At 35.6% G+C, this 14,115-nt stretch overlaps 1 protein-coding gene across 1 annotated transcript; it reads right to left on the reverse strand.

The window, feature by feature from the left end:
- Positions 1-236: 236 nt before the first annotated feature.
- On the reverse strand, positions 237-1,968 carry LOC113314990 (shewanella-like protein phosphatase 2). Its single transcript, XM_026563311.1, has one exon. The coding sequence runs from the start codon at positions 1,858-1,860 to the stop codon at positions 676-678; it is 1,185 nt and encodes a 394-aa protein (XP_026419096.1). The 5' UTR covers positions 1,861-1,968; the 3' UTR covers positions 237-675.
- Between the last annotated feature and the right edge of the window lie 12,147 nt (positions 1,969-14,115).

Genomic DNA, 14,115 nt, shown 5'->3' on the forward strand with positions numbered 1-14,115 from the left:
TCTAAGACTGAGATAACAGTCTGCCTGCAACAGTGAGTTCTAAAACGGAGACAATGGAACAAATTTTGATCCGTGATAAAAAAAACAAAAAACATATGCATTCCTCCAAAAAGCGCTGGCATAGCAGTTACATGAAGGCATGGCTTTTTCGCTACCCCTTCTTACAATGTATAATCACTATCCCTTCTTACAGTGTATAATTATAATTAGTAGGCATGGTTTTTTTTCTTACAGTGTCTAATTACTTGTCGGATCATAGGATTCATAGCTATCCCCGAGTCTTTGACAAGTATATGTCTTTGCAGACCACCAGGGAATCAATCTCCATGCAAAATGAATGCCACCAACATCACAGGAGTCTAATACTACCTTTCTCAAGCACAAGAATGCATATACGCATGTTCCAAAACGGATTAACCTCAAATAGAATAAAAAGAAGACATCCTCAGTTACTAAGTCAGATCTGCGAAGAAGTCTAAAACATCATACATCAATACTCTATCGGCAGAACATTGCCCTCCTCTAATGTGTGTCAAGTGTCAACCACAAATAAATAAGTATGCTTTTATTAAATTACCAAGTCTACTTCAATCAATCAACTCTGAGTAAGGGATTCATTACATTACTTATATAATTCACAAGAAACCCATTTGCAAGTACTCATTTTCTTAAGAGCTAACTCTTCACTTCAATTTGTTTAGGTTGATGCCGAGGGATCAGAAGTCCAAGACCTTCCTTCTGGCCATCAGTTTTGATTGCGGGATTGCTGTATTTTCTAGCCAGAAATGCTGGGTTAGACGTCAACACCCTTAACTCAGATGAGTTTCTGTTTATCTCTAAAACTTCAGGTATACCATCACCACATCCTTTTGACATGCCCACGTCAATCCGAATCGCCTTATTCTCACATACACCATTAATCCCTACCTGCTGTATAGTGTGACCCATAATCATTCTTTTTGCACCAGGAATCGTTGCAAGAACATGTTCTAAAGCTGAACAATCACAATTCTTGGCCTTCTCTTCAGAAAATCTCCTCAGCCAGACCACAGAATCTCTTCCTCTAAGATAACCTGGTGAAATTCTCCCTTTCAACCCATTAACCCAATCTCTTACTTCATTGTTAATCCTCTCTAACCCATACTCTACATGGTTTTTCAACAGCCCTCCATGGACAAAAACTGAATCACCAATAACAAGAATAGTCGGATTCCCCGAAATAAATCGTCCAGAAATAGGGCCATTTGGACGCAATGCAGCAATTCTATCCCTAAATCCTTGATGAAATTCTTTCCTAATCCCAGGAAAAACATTAGGAACCCCCTTATAAATATCATTCTGTTTATTATCAATTCCACTACACAAATTTTTCATAGAATTACCAATATTAAACCAACTAGTCCAAACCCTAAATTCATTCAAACTAGCTGGTGTAACATACCTGAAATCACCATCAACATTCATAATCTCATGATTCCCATTCATTGTAATAATCAATCCACCAGATTTCAAAGCTTCGTGCTTTAATTTCTCAAGAAAATAAAGGATTTTGATTTCATCATCACCACGGTCAAGTACATCACCAATTTGAACAACAGTGGTATTACCACCAGTCCATCGATCAGAATCATCAATTAATCCAGCAAGTTTAAAGGATTGTTTAGATTTTTCTAAATCTCCATGAAGATCTCCAATAGCTATAAGACGATCAGGAGAAGTGTATCTAGTTTGAATTGAAGTTAGGGTTTGTTTTGGTTTTTGTGGTAAGATGAATCCACTAAAAGAGTAATCAACAAATGCATCAATGAATGATGTGAGAAGTTGAGGTACTTCTCTGCATATTGTTGCTGGCTCACTCATCTCTGCTATCTTGTTATTGAATTTCAGAGGAGAATTGGAAAAAATTGAAGTCTGACTCTGAATGTCTGACCAAGTGACGGTCAGTGAATATATTGGCAAAAAGGGGGATCCGAAGGGTTTCAAAGAAAAGGTTTTATATTTACACCTAAAAGGCAGTCGGCCCCAAATCCGTCGGCATTATGTGTGCATAGATCAGGCATCAAAAGTGAAATGCATAAACCACTCGGGGAATCAACCATACAAAGATAAACTCATTACATTCATTCAAAGTAGCAACGGTAAGGCGTTCCTACGGGGACCTGCTATCTTCAAAGTAGCAATGGTAAGGCCGGTTCCTACGAGCACTGGCTATTTTTTCCATTTGCAATGCCAGATAGCAAGGCAAACCAATCGTGCCACTATGGAAAAACAATTAAGTGATGAGATGCTAAGCGATCTTATCTACAATGTAGACGATAGAGTTTTTGTCGTTGGCGATATTGACTATACCGCTTTATATAAATAATATCGCCAACGGTTGATTACTCCCGCCTATAAATACCCACACTTTCTACCATTCCTCTTTGCATCTTCTCTTCTTTCTCCAGGTTTTTTTCAACAAAAATCTCCGATCCCAGTTATTTCTCTCCATATATGAGTTTGAAATAAAAAGAACAGGGAAACAGAAAAATCAAAGGATCAACCAGGATCCCAACAATGGGATTGGATTATGAGCAGAATAAAGAATTTGAGTTTGAAAACGTCAAAAAACCAGCCGGTGATGGTATACTCACTGCGTACATATTTGGTCATCCCGAGCGAGATAATTAAGTCGCTCTAAGAGGTGTGTGGTCTGAGTTTAATATGGTGTTCAAATACATTCCCTCTATTCTTGGTGGCTTTTATATTACAACCTGAAAACTAGAAACTGTAAGACATAAATTGTTCAAGTTATATTAGAACGATGGTGGCGGGTTTGTTTTTCTTGCCATTCAATTTTTAGATTTAGTTTTTAGTTTCATGAACATATTTAGTTTTACGAACTGATTCCATTTCATCCAACTTTAATTATGAATATATTGTTTAATTAGGAGTTACACCGTTGGGTTTCTACATGTTGACGTGAATTACATATATGAGAAATATACTTCCATTTGACAAATAAAAGTTGGAGTCGAAAGAAAGATGGGGAGAATGACTTCAATTAATGTTGACGTGAATTACATATATGAGAAATATACTTCCATTTGACAAATAAAAGTGGGAGTCGAAAGAAAGATGGGGAGAATGACTTCAATTATTCGCAAATGATTTAGAAGGAAATCCAGATTATAGAAGATCCCACGGATTAACGGTGGTGGGGTTTAATGGTTTTTTGAAACATTATGCTAGAAAAATAAATGCGAAGAAAATAGCAAATAAAACTTATTTGTTCCCTGAACATTATGAGAAGATCGAATGTGTGTTTGTTTTTTAGACAATAGGCCAGTGTCTATTTCCAAATGCTAGCTCATTAACATTATTTGTTTTTATCATAACTTTGAATGACCATCGGTCAATGTTATTCATGTACCAAATAAATCCTGAATGGTTTTAGTGAGCGATAAGAGGTAAGAACCTTTTTTTTCCCATCATTTATTTATTATATTACAAATTTTGACATGATAATACTAACTCAATAATATTGTTATTTTCAGTATTGGTGATATACTTACTTACGTATTTGTGAACCTTATCTTTACAATGGTATCACCGTTTTTCTAGTCACACAGAAATATAATTATGGTAATTGGACAAACCAACAGATTTAAGATGGTCAACATGTTGATGTTGCTTAAAGGATTCAATAGTTGTGTGTAACAAGTAACAACATCGTTGACATGTCGTATCAGTCGATCGTTAAGTTTGAAGATGTGGAAGTCCAAAGGATGCTACAACTAAACCTTAAGCGGATTGTGTTATACAGTCTTATTTCTGAAAAGGTTGTTTGGTATATATTATGGTGAAAAATACCTTCTTCAATTGTAGGGAAGAAAGGTGAAAGTCATCTGTTAGAGTACTGCTCGGTCGAACTCGCAAGTTTTGATATCTCAAGCCTGTTGTTAATGTAAGATGCACAAAATTATATATAGATTTTTAGTCTACTAAATTCAAGTTTCGGACTAGGATTAGAGTATGGTAGTTGAGTATCAGACATCACTGGATAACCCTCGAAGATCGAAAACTAAAGAAGAACTGAAGACATTTGGAGACCTTCATCGACAATGAGGTATGTGAAAACTGAACCATCCAATTTACTAACGACATTTACCATTATGAGACTATGTCGTATGATTGCAGTAGATTTAATATTGCAAATAAGAAATTCTGAGTCAAGCCTGTATTGATAAATCACTCGAAATATGATTCAAGAAATGGATGTTCATAGATCCTTAACAATGTTGGTTGAGAACAATTTATTGTTCATGAACTATATTTGTTTTAAGTTGATCATTTGGAAATTTCCCAAACAATGATATTTATTATCAATGGTCATAGGGAATGTTTTGAATTGCTTAAAAATAGTTTTCAGAACATACTGAATTCTGGACACATGGTAGGTGCACATACCCAGTACGTAATGATATGAGTTCCGGAAGGGGATAGGTACGCATACCCAGTACGCGTAATCGATAGTTCTGAGATAAATAATGGGAAGGAGGTACGCACACCAAATACGCGTACACCTGGGATCTGAGTTTGTGAATGACTCGGGATACACATACCCGGTACGCATACCCTAAGAGCTTGAGTTTGCGGACTGTCCCATAGGTATGTGTACCCCTATGCATACCTACCAAGTTCTGAATTTCGCAGAAGCTCAAGAACTTTTTTCCAAACATGTGTAGCTTTGCTACAACTTTCTTAAACACTTTTAAGACACCTTTGTTCACCATTCTGTGTTTGTGAATCATGGTTTAAGTCTTGAATGTTATTAAACACCACTTATGAAAGGCATACCTGCCAACATGAATTATCATCATTGTTAACAGTTCCAGAACCCTAGACCATATTTATATTCTTATGTATATTTTCGAGGCGGACTTATCACATGTTTTTCAAATAAGAATTTCATCTAAACTGAGAAAGTGCTTATTTGAATCTCAAGTTATCTTAGCTTGAATTCAAAGCTACTTATATATAAAGAGAGACTCTTGCAACATGCTTACTCAATCTCTGGCACTTTTGTGTCCTAGTTGCGAAGCTAGAGTCGTCATCTGGAACCTAAATTTCTTTTGTGAAATATAATTGGGTTACGACTTAAAGACTTTACCTAGGTATTCGTGAAGTTGTGTCAGACTATCTTTTGATAGTTCTTGTATCATGATCCTGTTTTTATTGATATCTGAGGTTTTCATAATCTTAGATAAGGAACGAGATAGATAGAGATTACAAAGTTCTCTTCGCCTCAGATTTTGTGATTCCTCAAGATAGATGTCTAAAACTCTTCTTCTACGATTTGTTTGGATTGTTCTTGAGAGGTGGTTAGTAATCCAGGATTCTTAGCTAACTGAGTATAAGTGCTTCGGATTCGTGAGGTTTCCTAGAATTTTTCTATTGCAAACAGATTTCCAAACATATACTGAAATATCAAAAGGAAAATAAAACAGTTTTATCTGTTAGATGAAGATTGGTATCAAAATTCTCCACTTAGGTTGAAGCAACTCTCATGATGTTAAGGACATTAGCTAAGAGAATAAATTGTGAAGAACCTTGTAAAGTTCAAGAGGGAGCATGACTGTAATTGAATTGCTTGGACGGTTAATTCGGTCTCAACTACGTTTCAGACCGAAGTTTGATAGTAGGCTAGTGTCTGTAGCGGATTAATACAGTTTGGTGTGCAAATATGGATAAGTTCTCGGGGTTTTTCTGCTGGTGTAGTTTTCCTCGTTAACAAAACTTCTGGTTTCTTGTGTTTTTCCTTTTCCCAGATATATTGTTTTATCTTTATAACACAAGTAGTACATAACCAATTCATATAACTTAAGTCTTTATTAATTGAGATAAAAAAACAAGACTCGCTCTTGTTGAATTTGTATCTTGAAAGATAGGATGCAAGTTTCATACTTGTTAGAAATCGGATCCCCCTGATTTGGACACAACTAGATTAATCTTGGATATTGATTTGTGAGATCATACAAAAACTCTTATACACAATCATGTTCCCAGATTTCTTAGTCTAGACATATTGATTGTGGAAGTGAAAGAGAAAAACTCTATATACACATTTTTGAAGGATTTTTAATCTAGATTTACTTGCAATTTTATAAGTTTTTTCATATAGGTTTCCGAACGAAAATTTGATGGTGTACTTGGTATCCTCTCTTTTTCAATTGGTACCAAAGCAAGAAAACAACGTTATACCTAACAAGTATGTGTTTGTGGCAATCTTAATCCATGAACAAGATTTCAATCTTTATCAATGTACTACCAGCCTTCGATGTCATAAGTTACTTATGGTGGAAAATGACTATGTGCTCTTTCATACAAGCTTGTGATTTCCAAACATGGATTCTAGTTGTAAAGGGGTATGTTCCTCCAATAGTTCGAGAAGGCAATATAAATGTTGTTAAGGACATAGTTGAGTATGCGAATTTGAAATCAATGTTGCAAAGCATAGATCAGATGGATTAAATGATACCATCCATGTCATAAGCCAAGATCTCCAATATCATGTGTCTATATGTACTACGTCGAAGGATGCTTGGGATATCTTAGAGACCGTATTTGAAGGGTATACTTCATAAAAAGAAGCAAGGCTTCAAACCCTAACTTCTGACTGGGGAAAGCTTTGTTTGGATGATTAAAATACGTTTCAGGAATTTAATCGCAAATTATTCGAGAAAGTGAATGTCTCTCATGTGTTAGGTAGCACTATTTCCGAAAATGGTATTGTAATAAAAAATCTGAGATCTTTTCCAGCTCTGTATGACTCTAAGTAACATGTCACCACATAAGTAAACGATCTTTCAACTCTTTCTAAAAGCATCCTTGTTGGAAAGTTAAAGATCTTTGATCAAGAAAAACACACTAAGGACGGAAAAGACTTGCCTTCAAAGCCTTAAAGAACATTAAAGTACTTGATAAAAGTTGTTAGAGCACTGCTCGGTCGAACTCGCATGCGTTGCTATCTCAAGCATGTTTGTCAATATTAGTGATCAAAACTATAAGTCTTGATTTCTAGCCTATTTATAGATGTCTCGGACTAGGAAATAGTTTATGTAGTTGAGCTTAGACTTCACGACGCTTATCACTTGAAGACGAAGAACTACTAAGAAGATCTTGTGGAATTTCATCGACAAAAGGTATGTGGAGACTTAAACTCGTCTATCACTTGGAAAGTATATTTCTACTTTATCTCTTATATTGAGACATAAGTCTTGTTACGATATAGTTTTCTCCATACACATTTGAGATTACGAGTTGAGTATATCTCGCTTACATATTTCTCGAAATATGTGTTGGTAAGCTTTCGCTTCGACCAAGTGCATCTTATATCATGAGAAAATTTCCGAGTAACATCTTACATGGTTTGTGTGATACAATCATTTGGTATAAGACTTGGAATGCTTCAATAATAATTATTTCAATATCTTGAAAATTGCCTTGATGCTAATAGTGTGTGAAAACGGCTATTGTCATTATAGAAGAATGTTTCAATGATTGAAATGAAGTGTTGAGATTATGTACCCATCTTTGGATATAAGCATATATAGTGCGTTCGCACATTAGTGTATAAATCCATAAACCATGAACCAAGAGTATGCATATGTGTATACGAAATTGGTGAATGAGACATGTTAAGTATGCGTACCCGTACGCATACTGGCGGAAGTTTTCTAACCAAAAAATTCTGCCGATTTTGGGAATTAACAAGCTCTTAACTAGTCACCTTAAGTATGCGTACATGTACGCATACTGGCGGAAGTTTTCGAACTGAAAATTTCTGCTGAGTTTGGAAACTAAACCAACTCAAACCCGGTTGCTTAAGTACGCATACCCGTACGCATACTTAAGCTAGTTACTTTATCAAATCGGTCAGTTCATGAACTAAAACATTTATCAATAAGGAATGCAATCTTTGCAAACCGTGGCTAAAATGTTCATGTATTGATTCGAGTGAATCAAACCGATTTTGCTTCAATTGTGTTCTTGTATAAATCCATGAGAATATAGCAATTGAAAAACTCTTTAAATAGTTTCATTTGAGTCATTTGAACTAGTTATGGTTAAGATGAATAAGGTTGATATGAGAATAATCATATGGCTAACCTCGGTTAACTGTTTATGAACCAACATGGTGTACACGTTTAGGTATGGTTACATAAACCTAAATGAGGGTACATTTCATTTGTGTGCAACAAACTAAGTTCGATCTAACGGTTGAAAGATATTAGCTTGGTTGAATCAGGTTTTTCATCTAACAGTGATTATTGAATACGTTGTTACCAAGGTAACTTGGATTGAAAACCATGATTTGAGAAATATATAAAGGAGAACTCTAGAAACTGGGAAACCTAATCCCCACACCTCCTGTGTGCTACTAGTTGCATAACTAGAGTCGATTCTCCTTTAACCTTAGGTTTCTTCTCGATACCATGTAGGTTAACGACTTGACGACTTCATTGGGATTGTGAAGCCATACCCAACTATTCTCTTTGTAGTTGTTTGATCTGATCTTGCTGTTTCTATCGTAATTGAGTGCAATTGTAAAATTGGCTTGAGATTTATATCTCCGATAGACAAGATAGAAAAGTAATCACAAACACCTTCGTCTCATCGTTTGTGATTCCACAATAACTTGTTTCGCTAGTCGATTAAGTTTATTATGAGGTGATTGATAATACTAGGATGTTCTTCGGGAATATAAGTCCGGTTTATCAATTGGTTCATGTTCACCTTGATTTATCAAAAGACGATACAAAAACTCTTGGGTATTTATGTGGGAGACAGATTTATTCAATCCTATAAACTTTTTTGTATGAGACAGATTTGTTTATCAAGTCTTCGACTTTGGGTCATAGCAACTCTTAGTTGTGGGTGAGATCAGCTAAACGAATCAAGTGCGTAGTATCCTGCTGGGATCAGAGATGTAAGGAGCGCAATTGTACCTTGAATCAATGTGAGATTGATTAGGGTTCAACTAAAGTCCAGTCCAAAGTTAATTGGTAGTAGGCTAGTGTCTGTAGCGGCTTAATACAGTGTGGTTTTCAATCTGGACTAGGTCCCGGGGTTTTTCTGCATTTGCGGTTTCCTCGTTAACAAAATTTTGGTGTCTGTGTTATTTCTTTTACGCATTATATTTTGCTATATAATTGAAATATCACAGGTTGTGCGCTAAGATCAATCAATTAGAATATACAACCTTTGGTTGTTGATTTACATTGATTGGCACTTGAACATTGGTCTTTGGTACCGTTCAAGTAATTCCTCTTATATTCAATCGGGCTCGTAGATTTCTATTTGCTGATTGTGGATTGAATTAAGAGTTACAGATATTAAACTCTTTGATATACTTTATTCTAGATTGAGTCTGACTGTCTAGTTGATTCTCTAGAAAGTGTATTGGAGTAAGTCCTCTCAGATTTCCAACCGAATTGTTGGGTGTGGTTGTTAGACCCCCGCATTTTCAATTGGTATCAGAGCAGGAAAACACGTTAAGGACCTTACAAGTCTGTGTTTTTAGCGAGCTGATATGGACAGAGGTGTTATCTCTATAAACGTAAAACCAGTCTTCAATGGATCAAATTACTTGTGGTGGAAAATTGCTATGTGTGCCTTTCTTCAAGCACGAGATTTTCAATCATGGGTTTATGTAGTTAATGGCTATGATGATCCGATTGTGGCAGTAGGGAATACGACCGTTCCTAAGGATATTGGTGCATATTACGCTTCTAATATACTTGTTGCAAAGCAAAACTCCGACGGTTTGAATGCCATCATACATGTCGTTACCCCAGATCTTCAGCACCATGTAACTACGTGTACTCGGTCTAAAGATGCTTGGGACATCTTAGAAACCGTATTCGAAGGAAATACCAGTGAAAAGGAAGCTAGGCTTCAAAACCTTAATTCCGATTGGGAAAACCTTCGTATGGCAGATGAAGATTCATTTGATGAGTTTAATCACAAAGTGTCTGAAATTGTTAATGCATCTTTTGCATTTGGGTAAGACTATTCCTAAAAAGGATATTGTGATGAAAATTCTCAGATCGCTGCCATCTAGATAAGATTCTAAGAAGCATGCCATCGTTGAAGGGAATAACCTTGATGCTCTCTTCATAAATACGTTGGTTGGGAAGCTAAAGATCTTTGATCATGAGTATAATCCAAAATTGGAAAGGATGTTGCCTTCAAAGCACAAAGGAACACTAAATTACTTACAACAAAAGTAAAAGTGTTTATGTCTCTGAGGATGATCTTTCTGAGACTGATTCACCAGATGAAGATCTTGACAAATCAGTCTCTATGATCACAAGACAGTTTAGGGATCTTCTATTGAAGAGAAGTAAACGGTTTTCCAGAGACAAACCTAGGTCATCAGTTAAACCTCACAATCGCATTCCTCCTAATAACAAGGATGCTGACGAGGATATGCCACAGTGCTTTAAGTGTAAAGGTTTTGGTCATTTTGCAAATGAGTGTTCGAACCGTAGAAAATACACTGGAAACAAAGGTCTTGCTGCAACCCTTGATGAAATGTCTGGTCATTATGATTCTAATGAAGACAAAAAATCAAGTGTTGCACTTCTTTGTGAAGATATTGATTTTGATAATATAGCAATACATACATCAATCTTGATATCCTTCCAGAAGAAGAGTCAACCAATCTGGAAGAAGAAATTAACCTTTCTGTTGGAAACTCTATGTCTGATTTTTCAGGTTCCACTATGTGCCTAACCGCTTTCACATCTCGGGCGTCTGAATCATCTTATCCAGTGACATGTTCTTATTGTTCACTCAAGGGTCATGAACTTTCAAAGTTTTTCAAGTACAAACACAAGATGAGACATTTCAAGAGACTTCAAAGAAGAGCAAATCCCCTAGCAAACAAGCTCAAACTCAAAAAACCGCTGAGGTATGTAAGATTTTATCCTCTTCAAAGAAATTGGTTTCCAAAGATAGGTCAAGACCACTAGAGAAAAGAGTAATGTCTAAACAATTTGATAGAAAGGGTTCTATGAATTCCTTTCAAAAAGGGGATGGTGGACAAATTATTGTTCACCTCAGCACAACTTGATTGTGTTGGTTTCGTGCATCGCGTCTCATGTGCCTGATCAAAAAGAGACAAGATTATGCACACCTCATGCTTTAAGAAAAGAAAAGTAGTTTTTCTTTTTAGTTTGTTTTTGCTTTGGTTTGCAAATTTGGAATTCGTTATTTTCAATTGATATTAGAAGAGACTTCCCTGTGTATTCAATAAAAGAGGGTTATTCTCAACAATTCTACTCTCTTTAGGGTCGTGAATTGTGTGTGGGTGAACCAGTGTGGTTAAAATATTCTGTAACCCTACATTTCTTTTTCCTTCTCTGAAACTCTTTTCATCTTGAGACTGCCTGTTGAATTTAAATTGTGATTTCCTCTCACAAACCCATACACATATGGATACTCCAAGCATCATATGCTCTGATGGAAATGATGTTAATATGATTTTTAAGCCATCAATCATAGAGGAAAAATAAAAATCTTTATTACCTCCAACTTTGAAAAGAAAAAGTAGGAATGTGAGGAAGCCAAGAGTTGTTCCTTCAAATTCTCAGAAGTTTTCTGATGTTCTTAAAGAGTTGAAGGAACCAAGGAAGGAGATTCAGCAAATAAAGGCTTTTGTTATGAGAAATCTCGAAATTCAGAAGGCCCTGGTTCGACATCATCAGCCTAGAAGGTTTGTTGGAATTGAATCCTTTCTCCATGAACCTTATGTTCCCATGGTTGTTGACGACAAGGAGTTCGGGAACGATAAAGAAATATTCATAGGTCTCAATGTCTAGTAAATCTTCTTTTGAGAATTTATTTCTTATGTTTTTAGAAGAATAACTAGGGTTTGGAATAACCATTATTGTGAGTACACATAGCTATGTCCAACGATTTTCATCTTCAATGTTTTAGATTTATTTATTTAAATTCTAAGTTATTTGGAAGATGATTTTTTTGCAATTTTAATCTTTATGATTTTATATATTGCAAATTGTTATGGGATATGTTGTTTACGTCCGTGAACCTATGACTGTCCCATACTTGTTCAAAAGTTATCTCTATTATGTCGGTATGAAAGTATTGATAGAAGATAGAATGAACTTTTGACATTACAAAAGTTAAATCCTTTTATGTCATTGTTTTGATGGAAGAAAGGATAAAACTTTTGTTTACAAGGATTAAGTCTATTGTATGTCATTGTGCAAATAGTGATGGAAAATAGAATGAATCCTTGTTTATTCCGCAGTATTGGTCGATCTCCGATCCACATTTTTGTGCATATACTGTGTTGCTCCATAAGTTTTCTTATGTTTGAGCATGAACAATTTAATTGACCATTATCTTGCGGTCAGTTTAGTTGTTGCTCCCTAAGTTCTCTTATGACGAGCATGACCAATTGAATTGATCACCTTTGTGGTTAATTTAGTTGTGTAATTCCAATTGAATTAATCATGGGTTTTCTTGTGATTAATTTAGTTGCGCTTTTCGATTGGATTAATCATGAATTCTTTTGTGGATAATTCAATTGAATACTTTGGATTCAAATTCATGTTTTCATGTGATTTGGTTATGTCCAAAGAAATCCTTCTTTTCTTGTGAAAGTAAGGTCGCCTTCTTTTTTCGGGAATGATATTTTATGGGGGAGATTTCTTTTTGAACTTGTGCTTAATTGCCAAATCTTTATGGGGAGTGCGGTTGTGGAATATTATAGGGGTTATCTTGTATCTTTATAAACTCCTTGATGAATGCATTTAGCTTCGGCTTTATGATGGCATCTAAATAAGTTGATATGGTATTCTCTTTTGGTCATGAAGTATCTCTATGAAAATTTCATGAGGATCCCACTAGTTTTCGTACCTTTCCCAATTTATATTGACAAAAAGGGGGAGAATTAATGTGTAGTGTGATACTACAAATACATATGGTTTACGGATCATTATGTAAGGGGGAGTAGTTTTCATGTCGAGATGAAGTATTGACTAAGGGGGAGTGATACATATCACCATAGTATTGTTGTCAAAGTTGTGATACAATTGAACTTTGATGATGTGTAGTAATACTATGACATTATATAACAATGATTGAGAGCATTTTTTTCTCATTGTTATCGCTACAAATCTTCAACAACTATGATGCTGAACTTACAACCTTTAGGATCATGGAGTACTTGGAAGTGACGGAGATTTCGAGTCGCCTTGAAGATGCCAAGGAGATCAAGCATTTGGATGAGAAGCTACAATTTTTATGTATTTTGTAATCTATATGTATTGATAGTTTTGTCACTAAAATTGACAAAGGGGGAGATTGTTAGAGCACTGCTCGGTCGAACTCGCATGCGTTGCTATCTCAAGCATGTTTGTCAATCTTAGTGATCAAAACTGTAAGTCTTGATTTCTAACCTATTTATAGATGTCTAGGACTAGGACATAGTTTGTGTAGTTGAGCTTAGACTTCTTGGTGCTTATCACTTGAAGACGAAGAACTACTTAGGAGAGCTTGTGGAACTTCATCGACAAAAGGTATGTGGAGACTTAAACTCATCTATCACTTGGAAAGTCTATTTCTACTCTATCTCCTATATTGAGACATAAGTCGTGTTACGATATAGTTTTCTCTATACACATTTGAGATTTCGAGCTGAGTATATCTCGCTTACACATTTCTCGAAATATGTGTTGGTAAGCTTTCGCTTCGACCAAGTTCATCTTATATCATGAGAAAATTTCCGAGTAACATCTTACATGGTTTGTGTGATACAATCATTTGATGTAGGCTTGGAATGTTTCGATAATGATTATTTCAATATTTTGAAAATTGCTTTGATGCTAATAGTGTGTGGTAACGACTATTGTCATTATAGAAGAATGTTTCAATGATTGAAATAAAGAGTTGAGAATGTAACCATGCTTGGACATAAGCATATATAGTGTGTTCGCACATTAGTGTATAAATCCATAAACCGGGAACCAAGAGTATGCATATGTGTGTATAAGAAATTGGTGAAGGAGACAGGTTAAGTATGCGTACCCGCACGCATACTGG

The sequence above is a fragment of the Papaver somniferum genome, chromosome 10 (assembly GCF_003573695.1).
Source record: "Papaver somniferum cultivar HN1 chromosome 10, ASM357369v1, whole genome shotgun sequence".
NCBI classification, from domain to species: Eukaryota; Viridiplantae; Streptophyta; class Magnoliopsida; order Ranunculales; family Papaveraceae; genus Papaver; species Papaver somniferum.